The sequence below is a fragment of the Periophthalmus magnuspinnatus genome, chromosome 14 (assembly GCF_009829125.3).
Source record: "Periophthalmus magnuspinnatus isolate fPerMag1 chromosome 14, fPerMag1.2.pri, whole genome shotgun sequence".
Classification (NCBI taxonomy): domain Eukaryota; kingdom Metazoa; phylum Chordata; class Actinopteri; order Gobiiformes; family Gobiidae; genus Periophthalmus; species Periophthalmus magnuspinnatus.
This window is the reverse complement of record NC_047139.1, coordinates 9,782,420-9,802,312: the sequence shown is the minus strand read 5'-3', so window position 1 is coordinate 9,802,312 and position 19,893 is coordinate 9,782,420. Positions and strand designations below refer to the sequence as shown.

Below are 19,893 nucleotides of genomic sequence, written 5' to 3'. Positions count from 1 at the left end.
TATAAACATAATACTTTTAGTAGAACTATTGTGTAGTGTCAGTGCAGCAGTCAGTGATCAGCTTGTGTGTTTTTACTGGAGAGATCTACAGACAATAAAAACATGTGGTTTGGTTTTTAGAAGAAGAAACTGGACTATATGTTTGCATTAAAGTTTATTAAGTTTAAGCTGATTTCAGACAGAGTTTAGGGGTCTATAAAACATTACAGGAGATTGGCCGTTTTTGAAATAATTATCCAAACGTATGATCCATTGATGTTGAAACTTATTATTTGTTTAGGATTGGCTTCACAAACTTGTCATTTAAATCTCATGACCTAAAGTCCTTTTGTGTGATAATAATCATGTGTTTGGGGTTAAATAATTGCACCACTGTCTGAACCTATTGTGAAAGAGTGATTTCCCCTTTATTTATATTGATGAAGATGCTTTATGTCAGCTTTTGTTCATGGGCTCAGTAATTACAAAGATATTAACATAAACCAGCTCAACAAATCTGCAGTCTGACAGTTCCACCTGAGTATTCTGACCTGTTGTCCTGGTCTGTTTAAACAAAGGAATTCGAGATGTTGTGATAAAAATAGACTCATGATTGTGAAATATGTCCTATCGCCCTGTATGGTTAATAACTTGACAGTGAGTCACCTTCTATTATTGTCCTATGTTATTGTTCATGTTTGACATTTATCTGTGCTTTTATTAACTTTTTGACCTGTGTAATCTCAACCCAAACCTAATATTTCTGCTTTTAGGAAAGTCCCTCACGTACAATTTCTCAAACAACACAAACTTACACCATCATCTGCTGTTCTTCCCCGGTTACGAAAACACTGAACCTGCTCAAATCTCACTCATGAGCCGCTCTGAACGTGACAATGTGACACGTACGCATGCAAAACTAAAGCAAAACATTAGTGCTGTATTCAAAAAAAGAAATTCTTTTTTGAGTAACATCTCTGGGGCCACAGACAGGTCAAGTTTATGAAATTTAAAACTAAAATCTTACATAGAGCTCATTTAACTATAATGTTCTTATGAAATTACAACTTTAAAGTAGAAATTATATGATATGACTTCATGTAACACTAACGCCTGTATATTTTATTATTTTAATGTGAGCCACGCAGTCCTAGATAAACCTGTTTTAATTGCAAACATTAATGTACAAACACATGTTAAATAGCTTATACAATTTGCAATATGATCATGTTAAATTTGATAATTGCACTATTTCATTTAACTGGAAGTCTTCAGTCGTATAAAAGTCGTGATTGCCGATATGGACTTTAAAAACACAGTGAAGCTTCAAAACAACAGTACTGACCAACAGTCGCTAATAATCCATCCAACAAATAGGTGATCTGCTCTAGGTTAGAATGACCCTAGTGCCTCAAGTGGTACCATAGTCTCCAGGAACATCCAAAATGTACAATAATCTATCCCATAAATAGATTATTCTCTCTTAATTGGACTGAGCCAAATGCCCCTGGTACTTAAAGCCTCCCATAACCTTCAGGAACCCCCAAAATGTACAAGAATGCATCCCACAAACGACTTACCTCCTCTGGGTTAGAATGACCCTGGTGCCTCAGGTGGTGCCATAGTCTCCAGGAACATCCAACATGTACAATAATCTAATCTGTCAACATAGTGAAAAAGCATATTAGTGCTTAAAACATTATTCTTGACATGTTTTTGTCTGAAAGCTCAAATTAATCACGTCTTTTTTGCTGGGCTCAAATAAAATCACCACATTTGATTTAACCCCTTACCAGGCGGGTCTATTTTTCATTAAATGTTTCACTAAAATGGCTCCCAATTCAAACTGAACTGAAAGCTAAGACTCTGGTAACAAGCTATTTTGTTACTTAAATAAAAGTACAGGTAACGAAGCAAAAAATACTGAAATTAAAGTATCATATGAAAAAAATGTAAAAAGTAAAAGTATTTCTCACATATTTTGAGATCTAATAAAGCTTCAAATGTAGTGATTTTGATAAAGATTTGTGCTGAATTCTGTTCAACATAAACAACTGAATCAGTTGGGTTTTTTTCTAATTGTTTTTATTATTGTATATTTTTGTTTGATCAAATTCTGAATGTGTTAAAAATAAACCCTCAGCCTTTTCAGCAGGTCCCAGACAATAATAAAAAAATACTTTTACTTTTCAGTCCTGCACAAAAATGTAGTGAAATAGAAAGTATGGATACCACTCATGGTGAAGTAAAAAAAACAACAACAAAAAACAACATCCACTTTAAAAAGTACAGATACCTAACATTTTTACTTAAGTACAGTACTTTACTACTTGTACTCAGTTACATTCTACCACTGACAGTAGGTATAGTGTGTCTGGACAGATGGGCTGACAGGAGATTGTTTCTTGGTTGGGCTGACAATATTTAAAAATAAGATTTAGGAGAAAAAAGTCCAGGGGAAAGTCCTATTATTTATTTATTTATTTATTTATATTTTTTTTTTTAGTGTGAATTTTAGGGTTATTTTTTATTATGAGTTTGAAGTACAAAATTGTCTTGCTGGCTGTTTTATTTATTTTAGGCAGCCCTTTGAGATGTGTCATTTCTTTTTGAAAGGGTGCTTTTATTTTGTAAGGTCACTGTAACCTTACCTTGTCACAGCTTAGCAGCTCAAATGGTCAAAAGTCCTCAGGAATGAATCATGGGACTGAAACTGAATCAGGACAGACTGAGCACATCACACGTGAACAGGTTAAGACGGCTGCAGAATGATGTGAATTCAGTTTACACCATGAAAGAGATTGCTCTCAAAATTCAGCAGGCCCACTGTACACCACTGGAGGGCGCCAGAGCCGAACATTCACTCCGGAAAAGGATCCAGTCGTGTGTGCACAAAAGTTATGGGACTTTTTTTTTTTTTTACACTGGATCCCAATTTTTAGGACCTGTTAATTTCAAAGATCTGGCTCTTTTATTGTTTATTTATATGACAGAAGCCAATGTGAGCACTCATTTTATCACACACTCTTCCCAATACTGGGTTTGCAAAGAGCCCAAAACAACATACCTGTTTCACAAAAGCAAAAAACTGGATCAACATGTGCCGCTAACTGTCGGTCCAGCCCACACTACAGGAGAAGACAATGGACAAAGTTAGCATCTCCCCGCACTTGCCTACATGAACAAACGAAAACAACGGAACAACATATGAGCTCAATATTAACCTAAATACAAGTAAATATAACCAGTCCACAGATGTAAACAAAAGCAAAAATAATTAAAGCCGCAAGCGGCATCGAACGGCCCTCGCGGGCCGTGCTTCGCACTAGGCCGGCCCCGCACTCCCTGTGGGTGGCGCTGACGCGCCACTTGTCCCTTTTGTATTGCGGCTTTGGGCTGCACTTGTCACCAAACAAGTCAATTTGTGCTGATGCACAAAATGCAACAACATGGGTTTTCCAGGCATCGCCATGGCAACACCGTGCAAAATACAAACTTGGCCCCCTGGACTTTTTGGTCGGGGACGACCTGAAGAATCACTGTGCCAAATTTTATGTTCGTCGTTGACGGTAAAATGTCGTTATAAGACTTTGAAATGTACGAAAATTTGGAAATTTTCCCATTAGGATAACATGGGCGCTTTCGCGCATCGCCATGGCAACCCAGTGAAAAATATGACATGGGTCTGATTGACTTTTTTGATCAGGATGACATGAAGAGTCATGGTGCCAAATTTCACATTATTCCATGAAACTAATATTTTTCCCATGAATGGGAAAAATTGAGAGGATTCCCATTAGGATAACATTGGCAGTTTGGCGCATCGCCATGGCAACACGGTGCAAAAGACGACATAGGTCTGATTGACTTTATTGATTGGGATGACCCAATGGAATTTTGTGTCAAATTTGGTAACATTTGGGAAAACTAAATTTTCGGTCCTCCATACAAATGTATTAGATGTTCTGTAGGGGGCGCTATCGCGCCAATTTAGTTTCTGTGATAATGAGTAGCTTTAGGCCCGAAAGTTTTACAACTGATTCGAATTTGAGCCAAATCGGACTTTGCATGCGCAAACGGGAGCAAATTTTGACGTTTGAAAATTGCAAAAATTCCGATGGAAATTTGCGGCTTTGCCGCACGGAAACCGTAATAGGGATCATCATAAATTGGATAACTTTTGATGCCCCACTTGTCTAGATGATGTACAGTGAATTTCAGCCCTGCAGGTGAAGCGCCTTCAGAGGAGTTGACGAAAATGCGAGGTCAGCGAAAACGCTGAGTCGGCATTTTGGAATTTTCAATCCAAGATGGCCGACTTCCGGTGTGTCAGAGGGCGTGGCCATAATAATCTTTTTTGTTTGGCATCACGTGAAGAATGCATGTCCCGAATTTGGTGGCTGTATGAAAAAGTTGACGTCGACGTCTCCCATTGACGTCAAAAATTTGACTTTTGCAGGGGGCGCTGTCGCGCCATTTTTTTATGTCCAATGATGCACCACATAAAAAAATAAATTTTTCACCAGACCTGAATTATGGGCAAAATTTGGTGAGTTTTTGAATATGTTCAGGGGGTCAAATTCCTGCTCAAAGAGCAGAAGAAAGAAGAAAAAAAAAAAAAAAAAAAAAATAATAATAATATTTTTAGCAAAAACAATATATCCGATAACATTAGAAACACATATTATACGTTTTTTGAAAGCTCTCGACTTTCCCCACGTCACCGTGGGGTCAATGGCGAATGACGAGCGCTAACGCGCTCGTCATTCGCCATGGCGTCGGGGTCCGCCATTGACCTCCCATTGACTTCCATTCATTTTAGCAGTAACAAGTATGGCCCATGCCTGTGGCATGGGGGCTTGGATAGGGCTCGATGTCAGGAGTGTGTTTGGGGACATGAGCGCTTCGCGCTGCGTCAGCGTAAACATTGAGTCAATGGGCTTCGCCCATTGACTCAATGTTGACGCTGACATGCTAGCAAGAACAAATATGCATGTCCCATGCCTACGGCATGGGTTGCTAGGACACAGGAGTCTGTGCAGGGGGCGATGGGGGACGAGTCCTCCTATTGACTCCTGTTAACGCATGTCAGCGTCAACATCGAGTCAATGGGCTTCGCCCATTGACTCGATGTTGACGCTGACATGCTAGCAACAACAAATATGAAAACCCATGCCTACGGCATGGGTTGCTAGGACACAGGAGTCTGTGCAAGGTCGCGGTGCACAGACTCCTGTGTCCTAGCTAACGCGCTCGTCATTCGCCATGGCGTCGGGGTCCGCCATTGACCTCCCATTGACTTCCATTCATTTTAGCAGTAACAAGTATGGCCCATGCCTGTGGCATGGGGGCTTGGATAGGGCTCGATGTCAGGAGTGTGTTTGGGGACATGAGCGCTTCGCGCTGCGTCAGCGTAAACATTGAGTCAATGGGCTTCGCCCATTGACTCAATGTTGACGCTGACATGCTAGCAAGAACAAATATGCATGTCCCATGCCTACGGCATGGGTTGCTAGGACACAGGAGTCTGTGCAGGGGGCGATGGGGGACGAGTCCTCCTATTGACTCCTGTTAACGCATGTCAGCGTCAACATCGAGTCAATGGGCTTCGCCCATTGACTCGATGTTGACGCTGACATGCTAGCAACAACAAATATGAAAACCCATGCCTACGGCATGGGTTGCTAGGACACAGGAGTCTGTGCAAGGTCGCGGTGCTGCCACGAAGTTGCGCGCTTCGCGCGCAACTTCGTGAAGACAGTCTGCAACGATGAGTGCTTCGCACTCATCGTTGCGGAAGCAATAGGCCCTACGCCCTGTAGGGGCTCGGGCCTAATTACGAACGGACACTTTTAACATTCGGATTACAATAGATGACTGACCTTTTCCCAATAATGGATTTGCAACCAGGGGCAAGGCGAAAGTCACACGAAGAAGAAACAAAAACACAGAAGAAGTGGCTGGAGGACCAAGGCTGTATATTAAATCAAACGCCAGGTATGAGCAAAACTGTAATAAAAAAAGCACCATTTTGGGTAATTGTGCATATATATGAACCGGTTACACTAATATTTGTTTTAAAATGGTTCAAACGGAGAGTGTGAGTGACTTTATCCTTTGAAGGTATTCATAATCTAATTAAAACGTTTCACTATAATAATAGGCTAATTAAGAAGCTAACCGTTATTATGACGTGCGCAAATCACTGCTTCTTTGTTGATTCAACGTTAATCAGTATAAAAAATGCATAAAAACTACAAAGAAAAAGATTCGGTTCTTTAATTTTTTTTTATCTGGTTCCAACTGTTCATGTTAAGTTATTTATTTTAGTTATTCATCCCATCTCTGTCATGTTAGTGTGTAACGGTGAGTCAGCTAGCCTAGCCTAACTAGCTAACGTTAACTTAACCCAAAATAGACCGGCCTGTAATGCCTATACCTCATCTTGGTTTGACGACGTTGTTTAATGTAAAGTTTTATTCTTTTATTTATATTTCAGTAGGCCTATGTCAGAAGAATTATGGGAGAGACGAGACGAGAAGTTTTGATCCCGCCATAACACACCTTTGAGGCAACTAACCAAGGCAACTCTTTTCTGGTGGGGCTTCACACTTGCTTGGTTCACTCTATTCATAGAGACAGATAGATTTGCCTGTAATGTTCACTAGTGTCTCATTAAATTAATCTGTCTTGCTTTTTGGTATTGTATTACTAAAAACAAAACTTGAAAAACACTTAGCTTATTCTTACATTGAGCAGGCTAGCCTCCCCACAGATCGGACTTGTGACTTGTAACTTGAACTGTTTTGCTTGTCTCCATGGTAGGCCTGTCACAATAATTACTATCGACTTTGTTCAGTACATGAAAGCTGGAACAATGTATTTTTGGGACTCTTTATTGATCATGTGCATTTCTTTTTTTTTTTTTTTTTGCAATAGTGGTGAGATTTGTGCCATTTTTATCTAATAATGTAAGATTTCAGCTTCAGAGGGTAGAATAAATAACTTCAATTGCTAATTATTGGTTCATCTGCTGTATATTTGTTACAGCTCAGGCCTTTTAATGACACTGTATATAAAAAAATTGATTTACTGGGATCATCCTGCTTTGTGTAAGTTGCATAAAGTAGAGTCAGTATTATCATTAGTCCCAATATTTCTCGGTAGCAGTATATCGTACTTCTATATATCATGCTTCAAAATGTGTTATTGGGACAGTGCAACTCCATGGAGATGAATTTTAAGTTTAAAGACATATATATAAAGACATGCTCTAATGCTGTTACCTCGTCAAAAACACACCTGGAGTTCTGTTTTGTTCATTCACACATGTTTGAGTAATCTTGACATTAAACATCCAAATGATTCTAGTGAAGGTGTATGGAGTGGAGCACTTCCTGTATTGCCATATGGCATCACAAGGTGGAACAGATTGTTTTCTGTTTGAGAGAAGAACTCAGTCTGTGTAATATTCATACACCTAATTAGGTGCCCAAAAGACTTTGACCAATGTTTTGACCCTGTTATACGCTTTGCTTCTTTGATGTGTTGATGTCTGTGCAAGCATGCCTGGTAAGGGAGTGACCATCTTTTTCATTATTCATGCCTAAGTTGGGTGTGGACCTGTTTACAGGCTGGGTGGAGAATAATTAAAGGTGTTGCTTGTGTGTTCGTAATGTAGCCTTTTACAATACTAAGAATGAGGGTTGGAAAAAGGCGTAACTGAATATCACTTTACTGTGGACAGAACTGACAGAACTACTACTACTACTACTACTACTACTACAATATTATTATTATTATTATTGTAACATAAATTTTACTTCAATCTAAATATTTGAAAGAATTTATATTAATTATATCATACAATATTTATTAGCTTTTAGTTTTTTCTCTCTTAAAAATTGTATGTTTATTTGGAGTGGAGTTTATTCACTGTTTTCCTTGTATGAGTAACATAAACACCTGATAGGCCTCATAAGTCACACGTGTGCATGTACATGAGCAACTGTGCCATGCTTTGGCCCACCTCCTCCAACTGGGCTTAAGTCCCAATACCCAACTGTGGTTGCACTCACACTGGACAAACGTACCGTGCTTTAGGGGCTATCCGTGAATTGGGCACGCATATGCCCAATGACTGAAGAAAACGTGTTAAGTCACTCGCTGGCTCGTGAGGCTGTCTGCCCTCACTTCTGCTCAGACTGCTGAAGCCAGTGTGAGATCCTCACACCACTAGTCAGGTCACGGTCTGGTGTGTAGAGCTAAACACACCGCAGAGCTCATATGTAAGCTCATACATTTAGAATTTTCATCTGTTTGTGAATGAAATTATATATTTAAAGAGCAGATCCTCTACAGTGTTTAGTTACTCAAATGAGACTGCTGAGCATGAGGTGAAAAAGAAAATAAAACTAGACACCAAAAGTCCAGATCAGCTATTAAAATTGGAAGTAAGAGGACCCACTCTACACTTACTATAGTGAAATGTAAAGATCCTTAAAAACACAGACCTCTCACTCTAGCGGTCTAGTTTTTGAAATCAATATTTATTTAATAGCTTTTCATTAATTAAACTTATAATCTTCAACTCATTCTGTTTTAACTTAATTCTTAATGTTGTTTGATCAAATAAACACCTTTAAATCTTTAAATTATTATAAATTAAGTCTTTAAATATTTAGTTTATGTTACACACTTATTCTTACTAAAGAAAACAAATAGAATACAAGTTATATATCTGGGTAAAAACATAGTCATTGTTACTTAAATAAGTGTCGGGTTTTGGTGCACCCAAATGAAAATCTTAGATGGATTAGTCTGGAGCCCTGTTAATATAAATAGCTTTATTCATTTTTTTTGTATGTTGTTTTACACAGAACATAAATAAGAACAAAAGCAGGCATTGGGCAGAGAATGAACTTCAATACAGATTTATCATACAAGTTAACTCAATAATAAATATAGTGTAATATTATACATAAATACCCTAGACCAGGGGTGCCCAAATTAGGGCCTGCGGGCCAAGTTTGGCCCTCCAGGGGATCTGATTTGGCCCGCGAGGCCACTTAATAAATAGTCTTAATTTTGTTCTTTCTTTAACTTTTGCATGACTTGTTTTTCAGTTGGTGAAATAAAACCCAAGCAGGCAGAGAATGAGACAAAGGAGAGATGACTGCACCAGTTTGGGCGACATAGATGCTGTTGTTTGACTGTTGTTGGAGTTTGCTGTGGTTGTCGTGGTTGTTGTTGTGGTTGTAGTAGCTATTCGGCTTTTAAAATTACAGGTGGCTGCATTACCCACGCTATCCACTACTACCATTTCTACTTCAGTTGAACAGCAGGATGCCTCATAGATCGCTATTTTAGAATTTCCTGAAGCTATTCTGGAGGTCAGAGTCCCATTGCCCCGACGTAGGTAGATGCTGTCCACTCCAGGACCATCCGTCCCATCGCTGACCCTGACAGAGAGCTGCCACATGGATGCTGTGCAACTCTGAGGACAGCTCGTCTGACTCTCAAGCAGACAGACTGGGCTGCTGAAGTCTGTCACCTGTTGAAAAGAACAATGGAGCATTAAAATGAGGAAGGCCATCTGACTTATTAGTGTCTGTTGGGCAATGTAATTCTCTGTCCTAATATTATTCGAATTCTTCATTAGGTTTATAACAATGCAACATTCTTCACTTATTTTAACAGTTCATAAGCATAGTTCAGTTGATTTGGGGTTAAATTTTGAACTTGAATAATGTTGGATAACTAAACATAAAGGACCTATATTATTTTCTGATATATGTTATAAACCCTGCATATTTAGGCCGATTTATTTAATAAATAAAACATAAAACTCTGTACCACCTTGTGATGTCATGTGGCAATACAGGAAGTACTCTACTATGTTTTTAAAATCTATGCACCTACACTAGAATCATTTAGATGATTTCTACCCTGGAAATCCAATCTCTACTGAAGGAAAGGCAAAACGTAGCTATTAACTTGAAAACTACCACTACATGACATCATGTATTGAGATTTGAAGATGTAGACCGACTAATAATAATAAAGGGTTACTCAAACATGTGTGAATGAAACAAAACACAACTCCTGGCATGTTTTTGATGAGGCAACAATATTCTAACATGGCTCAAAGATCACAAGAGTTTCCATAACATAGGACGTTTAAGTAACATTACCTTTTTGAGCACAGTGAAGCGCCTGACGACATAGTTCATGTCTGTTTTCCCAGAATTCATTGCCTGAATGGTGAGGGTGACTTCACTACCCGACTCTGCTGAATTTGGAGCAGTAAGAATGACATTCCCATTAGCACTGCCTCCAGTCAACGCAAGGCTGGACGGGTGAGCAACTGTGAATCCTTTGTCATTTGTAGCCATAACTGTATAGACTCCTGCTGTGTCACTCGAAACAGTGAAGGGGATCGCGATTGATGCACCAGGTTCAATAAGGCCATTCAGCTCATCCTAAAATTAGAATATATTTACTCATTGTTAGTAAATATAATTTTTTTAAACAACATTTTTGCATGACTTATTGATTATGCCTGCAGTTATAAGGGGAATTGTGGTACTTACAGCAGTCACAGAGATAGAAGAGGTTTTGATGTTGCCAGGTGATATTCTTTGAAAGGATGCTGCAGTGGATTGAGATCGAGAGTTTGCGCCTCTCACAATCAGAGTACTCGGCTCTGTTGGCATAGGGTCAAACTCCACTAAGTATTCCTTGTTGCCCAGACTAGTGACATTGCCGTCAACCGTTCCATTTGAGGTTTGCAAGGAAGCCCCCGTCAGAGTGGCAGTGTCACTCCCAATTAATGTAAGCTCCAGACTTCCCTTAGCATCTAAAATAAGAGATTGGAAAACAATTACTTTTAGATTTTGTTTTTAATGTAAACATTCATACATCCTTTATTGTATTTACCTGCTTTTGGACGACTCTCAGAAGCAATCATCCCCCCCAGAGGGCCTTGTGCTGGTCCCAAAAAGTCATAGATGAAGTTTAAGGGACTGTCACCTAAAGAATTAAAAGAATAAAAATTAGTATTCTAATATTTTATGATCATATGTATTTGAAGCTGTTTTAAAGACTTACCAACAATCTTCGCTGTGTATGGATTGTCTGACTCAACTCTCATTTCCCAAATTCCAACCTGTTTCATCAGCTTCATTCTTCTAAAGTTTCCCACTGTTGTAGAAGTAGTTGGTGTGCTTGTCATTCCTAAAGCAAAACACAATGAGTTGAACGAGTTGATATATTTCTGTTTTATAAAGCAAAGAGATTATATTAAACTAATATTTACCTGAAGGATTCACAAAGGTGACATTTGAAATGCCCCCAGTGATGTAAGCAATGACATTATTGGTCATATCATCCACAATAAAAGTAAAATTTTCAGACTTTCCTGGGTTCCTGGCTGCTTCCAAAAGTGTGACCTAGAAAATTAGCAAACATTTAATTTATCCTAGTACTGTGTTATGTTTGGGAATATTTTTAAACCTCTTGACTTTCTTCAAAAAATAAATCAAACACTGTAATTTTAACATTTCATACCGAAGAGGAGCTGGCTGAGTCAAGCACGATGTCAGTTGCAAATGGAAGTTCATTCTTTGGGACTCTTATCAACTGTCCACCTGAAGCTTGAGCCACATCTTCATACAGTTCGAGATCAGATAATGAATCAGGATTCCCCGTCATTATAATGTTAACCTGAAATTTGTAGAATGCCACAACTTAATACTTTTTAACAATAGCTATTACGAAAACATCACTGTCACATGTTACTCACTGTGGACTTCTTTTGCTCAATCGAAGCGATGACAATGTCTTTCAAATTTGTATCCTTTGCGGGGGCATCGGTGAACAGAAATATGTCTGAGCCAGGTGGAGCACCGTTTAGAGCCAACTAAGAAGAACACAACAGTTTAGTGAATACATGCCCTGATGCAAGTATTGTTTTTGAGATAGATTTATTTGATTTTAAACTCTATACAAATTACCTGTAGTCCTGATAGAGAACTTTCAGGCACATCGCCTCCACCTGATGCTGACAGGGCATTAATGGCTGCTTTGAACTCATCAGCATCAGTAGTTCTCAATAGTGGGCCAAAATCTGACAGAAGAAAGCATTTGTTTCTTAATGAAAAAATAAATAAATAAATAATAATAATATCAATTTAATTTCAATATTTATCTTACCTGGGTCTTTAAAAGTGACCAGAATGTAAACTGAAGGTTCTGGCACCAGCCCAGCTTGAACATTGCTTAGAAGTGTGGAGGTAAGCGCTTGCACTGACACAATATCCTCTGCCATGCTCCCGGTGGTGTCAACTACAAAGCACAGAGGCTTCCCAGGCTTTCCTCCAATCATCCTGACAAAGACCATAGGATTAAATAAATGTATTCTCAAAAAATGTACTCTAAAACTACATATATTTTTTCAGGTTGCTTACTGTAAGAAAGCACTGTCTCCACCTGCAGCTCGGACGTCCTCTAGGAGCTGAGATGTGGCAGCTATCGCCATGTTTGCAGCTTTTTCATGGAGGTTACCGTGCCTGGAGGTGGGTGTGTCTTTATTTATGCCCCCTGTAGGATCAACGGTACTTGAACCATCCAGAGGTCCACCGTAACTGCACTTTCCTTTAATGTATTGCAAATATAAATCATTATTTTTGATTGTGTCTCAGTCTTTCAGTCAGGCAAATGTTTATAGTCTGGGTAGTTAAATACCTGCGGGTTTGGAGGTGGATGGAGTAAGGGCGAAATATCCAGAGGTCAGTATTTGATTACTGATGATGTCGCTTAATATGTTGTTGTCACAGTTGTCAGTACAGCTACTGCAGGTTGCCCTTGTTCTAGCTAAAGAAGAATGCATTATTTGATCAAAAGTTCTTCAAGCATTTGAATTGAATCTTGGATATGTTCATTTACCAGCAATAGTGCCCAGATTGCCGTTTCCAGTCAAAAGATTAGCATTTGGCATGTCTTTGCCAAGTTCTATCCAGTTGGTGTTGCTGTAATAATCCTTTGAAGTAACAAAGATGTGATAAAAATGTTCAGGTCAGGTCAGTTTTGTTTGTTTGGGCTACATGTAAGTTTTGTTACATTATATGCAATAGTGCATTTGTGCTCAAAATGAGTAGGAAGTAATATTTAGTATTTATTTTAAATATTGTAAAGATCAGCATACTTGTAGAGTGTGGCTGATTTTTCCAATTTGTTGCTGGGCTGTCTCGTAGTTGCCTTTCTTGTTGCTGGCCTTCGCAGCTCCCAACCCTGCTACAATAATATCTCGTCCTCCACTAAACTCCTCGCTATGAAAGTGATGGCTTAGGGAATTGTACAGAACACTTTTGTCCACTCGTGCATTGGAGTTTTGGATTAACTTCATGTTTTGGTAGAATGACTTGATTGCATCCTGAGCATCACATGACTGGAGCACATTCTCCACTGTAAAAGGCTGGGCCTACAATGACAAAACAACAAACTGTTATGTTGTCACATGAAGACAAACATAACAAAACAGAAAATCAATAAAAATATTTACTGGGGCATTGAAGCTCCTGCCCTCAGACTGGGCCATGGTGCGGCACACTTCTACTGTGACGTTTAGCAGCGCTCTCTTTGTGATCTCCTGGTGAGTGAATGTCGTCTCTCTGTCCACACGAAACCCGAGCACTGCTCTGGGCAGCAGCAGGACGCTCAGCACTATGAGCCCCACACTCATTCTGCAAAACATACACATATACACGTAGTACTACAGGTGAACATTTGGCATTTTAATATTTAGCTTCTTTCCATGAATAACATCTGACCTTTTTGTTGAGCGGGTTTGACTTTGTTGTTCTTTGATCAGGATAATATCTCCTAAAATAACACAAGAGAATGTGGTTGGAATATGCAGTATTCAGTTGGGACTCGGGCTGTCAAGAAAAAAAGGACACAAACTAGAATGGAAACTAGATATTCATTTGAACAAATATTGAAACTGAAAAGAATCACATTATTGGGACAGATTTTTCCTTTCCTTAATAGTTTTAGAAAGAACTAGTCAATGACCAAATGTTAATATTAAAGAAACTTCTATTATTTTGTGTCTGTCTAAACAATATGCTTGCATTATAATTGCGGTATAAAAATCAGTACAGAGTATTGAGCCTTTTCCTTAGTATCAAAATAGACTGCAAGAGTTTGAAATGTGAGTATTGTTTCAACACTAGCTGGGACACATTTAATCTGAATAATTTTGAAACAATATGAAATGATCAGTGCTAGTTTGTTGTTGTTGGCTTGGGGTGTTCATTGGTTTAGTCAGATGCTGCCCTAGTTTAAACTGACAATCATTATAATTACCCTATTTATTTTAATGAATGCACTGTACCCGCCTGTAAATTCATGGCCAAATCCTCAAAAAACACAAAAAGAGTGTGTCATTGAAATGCAAATGATTCATATGCTTTATGAGGTAAGCTTGATATGTACCAGCCCTTACAGAATGGACACACCCTGTGCTCATTATAGTCAATTGACTCAATGTCTCCACTGACGAATGAATTCTAAACAACAACCTAAATATAATTGCGTATCTCTCTTATCTTAATCTATTCAAAATGTACAGATGGCTGGAATAAGCCATTATAAACACACTGAACAATACTGTGCTCCTGTTTCATAGTTTCAGTAATTTAGTAACAGAATAATCGTTATGTGAACTAAACTTAGACTCTAGTGGTGCAGTGTCCCACTGAGAACTAAGCCATTGTTGATTTACACTTAAACGCTTCAGTGTTCAAGCCGAACTTCTGATGATATGATATTCTTTATCAAGATGAATTAAATATAGATGAATTGACAAAAGATTGTGAAAAAATGCGCATTCGCTGCCTAATATATGTCTATTTTGTTATCTTTGTCTCTCATTACTCCAAAAACCTGAATATTACTATGAAAATTTTGTCATAAAATAACAATTCACAAATCATTCAATACATTTTTGACATATTCCATATTGACACTTGTTGAAGCCTCGAACAAAAACACAAAATAGATTAAAATGAAAAAAAATATATGTATACATTTTAGTAAGTAAGTGCTAATGCTAAAGGCCAAAAGAAATAGTTTATAGTCTCAGACTTCAGCTTAACAAAAGCACCGATCATAGAGGGTCTTACCTGAACGTGAAGATGAGATGTAGTACAATAGACAATGATGGCAATATCCACTTTTATGAAGCACACTTAAGGAGGAGATGAGGTGGGGCCTGCTCAACCTGTCCATGTATTATCATGGCATCACATCACACCCACAGTGTGATGTGACGTTATCAACTGCTCCTATTGACATCACATTTTAAAGCTTGTGCGATCATTATTCTAAGTATGGCTCAAGTAGTTTTAATGATCAGTGCCAGTGGAAAGAAATATTGATTTCCTAATAACGATATTGAGGCGATAAACTGCAAAATCCAACCGAATGTGTTAAAACATGGCTTTAGTTTAGTTTAGTTTATAGTTTAACTATAAGACTATGGTGTGGCCCACAAAAGTGTAGAAATGAATACTAAATACTATACTTGATATTGTTATATTTTGCATATCTTCAAAACAACATATGTATTGAAATTATATGTTTTCACAATATCTGATAATGAAATTAATATTCCAATAATTAATATGAAAATAATCACAAATAAGATAATGGCTTCCATCTGACATAGCATTACATTTTATTGTAAAAACTGTGACTTTTCATTGATAAGTACCAATGAAGTCTTGTTTTAAACATTTACATTTTTCTTTTAGTTTAACCAAACATACAATGTCAAATCATTAAAATATTGCCATGAATATTGGTATGTCACAATTAAACATAGTTCATGTAGTTCAAATTGTAGTCTCAAATTTCCTTTACTGAGATCTGTATCTTACAGCACAAACCCTGTCCCAATGCTAATATGGATTGGCTGAGTTGGCTGAGCTTTCAACAATCAATCATTTGGTGATTCTTTTTTGATTCATTGATATATTTTAAGATTGCAAAATTATTGAATTACATCCAGATGAAAGAAAAGCAGTGCAGCTTGAGGACATCTTAACAGAGTATAGATGAAGACACAGAATTTACATACTACTTGCTCTGTCTATCATAAAACATGTTTGGAGTCTGTCTATATTGTCCAGACAACAATTAGTCAATTACTAAATGAATGGATAATTTATTGTTTTTTTTGTTTGTTTGTTTTTTTTTGTTTATTGGGTGAATTACTAAAGCAGTTACTAAAGGAAGGGAAAATTAAGATTCACAAACATAGATTTGCAAACTATATCATTGTGTTTTTATTTTTATCATACACAGGCATGTTACTAGAAATAAGTTGACATAAAACTAAAATTGAACCACCCATGACTTGTTGAAAATCGTCTTAGTCATAACAATAAAATGCTGGGTTTAGTATTTGAATGGCTCCCAAAGTAATCATGACCATAGAAACACAGAACAATAGTCCTGGGTCAGTACACTTCTAATTACAAGGTGTGTCATGTGACGGCTGTGCGTAACTATTACTCTCCTCTGGAATGATAATTAACGTTTCTTTGACATCAAACAGGAAAAAGTACATAATATTGTGAATGTTCTGATATATGCTCCTACTGAAAATTAACTTCAGACTGCTGCTCTTATCTCCATCTAAGGTAGGTGGGTAGAGGCAAAATTTGTGCCATTGCTGTAGCGGTGGAAGAAGTACTCAATTGTGTTACTTAAGTAAAAATACAGGTGACAGACCAAGAAAATTAAGAAAGTAAATTTCTTGGTATGTTTTGGTAATTATCGTTAGTCTAATTGACCTGGGAGAAAGAATAGTTTGATGGGAAAACTACCCTATGCTTTTCACAAAACACTGTTCATTTCAACTGACTGCTTAGAAATGTCTATTATGGAAAAAAAAAAAAAAAAATCATAAAACTAAAGTCAAAGTTTTTTATTAATATTTTTCTGTGGTCACTAATAAATCTAAAACTAGTATTGAATTTGTCCAAAATAAAAACTTTGCACTTTACCAGATCTCATGTCACAGGCTCCTACAATCCCATCTGTACTTTAAATGGTGACCTCATTGAACAAAAAGTCCCTCAGTATAAATACCTTGGTATTTGGTTGGATAGCAGGTCATCTTTTAAAACGCACATGAACAACCATTCACAAAAAACTTAAACTTCACATAAGTTTTCTCCTATGCCTAATTTTCATAAAAAAGGGAAAAAAATGTATTCGGTCTACAATCCTTTCTTCACTGAATTACAGTGGTAAAACTGATTCAATTCAGTTCTTAACATTCACATACCAGGTCTCTGGAGAGACTGACCTTAGCAGTACCACAAATCTATACAGCAATGAAAAACTGGTTTTAGATTCTATGCCCCTCATTTATGAAACACTCTCATAAACCAACTCAAACTAAACAGTGTAATTCCCTAAAGTGAATATAAACAGACTATATCTGTCATGTTTTCAAACTGTTGTAATTATTTTAATTGAAGCCTGTGAACCGCAGGTTCAGTAAATATTTAAATTTAAATATTTAAATGTAAATATTTACATTTTACAATGCATTTTATTGTAAATGTTCTATGTTATAGCTGTGTACACAGGACTCCCTTGAGATGCAATCTCAATGGGACTTCCTGATAAAAATAAAATGAATAAGTATTGGACTGATATGAGTTATTTAGCCTGATGCATATTTACAACATCTACACATAGTTAGACTTAGAGTGCATCATGTTATCACTATTTTAAACGTTGCAGGTGCCATGCATTATAATTCAGTATATTTTTCACAAACATCTCCAGGGACTATTTAATTACATAACGAGGAGGAAAGTAAATCAGATGTCCGGATGTCTCCTCCTCTCTGTGCAGGTCTCCTCCCCTGCCTGCAGCACCCTGCCTTCAGTTCCACTGACCTGCTGCCTTACTAGCCATCTCCATGCACTGTTGAGTTTGACTTTTACTATTATTATTATTATTTTTTATTTAAAGCACAACAGTCAGATTGCACATGCATTACACTTTTCTAACCAGCCAGTCCCTTCTACATTCTGACTGAATCCAGAAGAGTCTGGAACCGGACAACGGAGAGTAAAAATCCTCCTCCTCAGTCTTTCATGTTGTTTTTTTCTTTTTAAGTAGCCATATTTGTTTTTGACACAAACAGACCATGTGTTTCTCTGATTGGCTCTGATCCGCCTGTCAGTCATGCACTCTGAAATGTGTGTGTGTGGCATTGAGTCGTAGGCTTTCTTGTAATCATTCCAGGCAGTGCACAGGTTGGTCTTACGGCTTCTGCAATCTCGGGTGACTGTCCGGTCTACCAGGAGCTGGTGTTTGGCTCCCCTGGTATCTATGCCGATGCCCTTCTGTGCTGTGCTCATGTATTGATCCATGTGCTCACTTATCTTAGCTGCGATGATGCCTGACATTAGCTTCCATGTTGTCAAGAGACAGGTTATTGGCCGATAGATGGATGGTACTGTACCCTTTAAGGGATCCTTCTGGATCAGGATCATATGCCCTTTGTTTAGCCATTCAGGGTGAGTCCCATCCATTAGCAGCTGGCTCATTTGTGCTGCCAGGTGCTCATGGAGAGTGCTGAGCTTCTTTAGCCTTTAGGAGGAGGTTTGGCTCTGTTTGTGAATGAGAAATGGTGCAAACCTGGACACTGTACAGTGAAGACGCAGCTGTGTAACAAAGACATTGAGCTGCTGGCTGTTAGCATGAGGCCATATTATCTGCCCTGGGAGTTCTCACATGTGATTGTGATCGCTGTTTATGTTCCTCCCTCTGCTAATGCTGAGACGGCCTGTGACACGCTGCACTCCTGTACCAGCGCACTCCAAACAAAGCACCCACGGGCTCTCTTCCTGATCTCTGGAGACTTCAATCATGCATCTCCTGCACCTGTTCTGCCCACATACACTCAGTATGTCACCTGCCCCACAAGAGACAATAAAACATTGGACTTATTTTTTGCCAACGCCAAGGAGGCTTATTCTTCATCCCCACTGCCTCCCCTGGGTAGAGCTGACCACAACATTCTCCATCTTGAGCCTGTGTACCAGCCCATTGTGCACAGACAGCCTGTGGTGTCCCGTGTGGTGAAGAAGTGGACTGCTGAGAGTGAGGATTCTCTAAGAGACTGCTTGGACACCACAGTGTGGACAGAGCTCTATGACCCACATGGAGAGGACATCAATGCAATAACTGATTGCATCACGGATTACATAAACTTCTGTTTTGAAAACATCGTCCCCTCCCAGACGGTGCCGTGTTTTCCGAACAACAAGCTGTGGATTAACCCTGACATAAAAGCTCTGCTGAAGGAGAAGAAGAGAGCTTTTAGGTCAGGGACCAAGGAGGAGCTGAAGGCTGTACAGAAGAAGCTGAGGAGGAAAATCAGGACAAGCCAAGCCAGCCATACGAGAAGGATGGAGCAACAGTTACAGGAGAAGAACATGCAGGGGGTGTGGAGAAGTCTGAAGACTATCTACGGCTTCAAAGCATCTTCTGCCCAGACGGAGGGGGACCTGCTGTGGGTGAACGACCTCAATTCTCACTTCCTGAGCTTTGATCAATCACCCACCCCTTCCCCCACCCATCTGCCTGCTCTCCCCTCCCCGGCTGGACAATGGGGAACTCCTGCACCTCTTGACTCCTCTGCCTCTGCTCTTCAGCCCACCAATACACATGGACTCACCCATCCCCCCCAGCCTGCCACTGTCATTTTCTACAGCCCAGGTGAGACTGGAGCTCAAGAAGATCAGACCCAGGAAGGCAGCAGGACCAGACGGCATCAGCTCCAGGCTCCCTAAGTCCTGTGCAGATGGACTGTGCGGAGTTATG

The 19,893-nt window shown here is 38.7% G+C and overlaps 1 protein-coding gene across 1 annotated transcript; it reads right to left on the bottom strand.

The window, feature by feature from the left end:
• Window positions 1-8,806: 8,806 nt before the first annotated feature.
• On the bottom strand, window positions 8,807-13,911 carry LOC117381657 (von Willebrand factor A domain-containing protein 7-like). The gene is made up of 16 exons (XM_033978649.2): window positions 13,809-13,911; window positions 13,541-13,721; window positions 13,184-13,459; window positions 12,925-13,018; window positions 12,724-12,852; window positions 12,447-12,633; window positions 12,193-12,365; window positions 11,994-12,106; window positions 11,783-11,899; window positions 11,548-11,703; window positions 11,297-11,429; window positions 11,089-11,214; window positions 10,918-11,010; window positions 10,572-10,837; window positions 10,173-10,460; window positions 8,807-9,532 (listed from the first exon to the last, which is right to left on the bottom strand). Exons 2-16 carry the CDS (start codon window positions 13,718-13,720, stop codon window positions 9,101-9,103), a joined length of 2,763 nt encoding a protein of 920 aa, XP_033834540.2. The 5' UTR covers window position 13,721; window positions 13,809-13,911; the 3' UTR covers window positions 8,807-9,100.
• Between the last annotated feature and the right edge of the window lie 5,982 nt (window positions 13,912-19,893).

Bases quoted from the DNA above. Each gene is read 5' to 3' on its own strand.
- LOC117381657 (XM_033978649.2), bottom strand. From the start codon at position 13,720: ATGAGTGTGGGGCTCATAGTGCTGAGCGTCCTGCTGCTGCCCAGAGCA. The intron at 11,430-11,547 runs GTATGAAATGTT...CTAATTTTCTAG, and splicing joins ACTCAGCCAGCTCCTCTTCG to GTCACACTTTTGGAAGCAGC. The intron at 11,215-11,296 runs GTAAATATTAGT...GTTTTGCTTTAG, and splicing joins CACCTTTGTGAATCCTTCAG to GAATGACAAGCACACCAACT.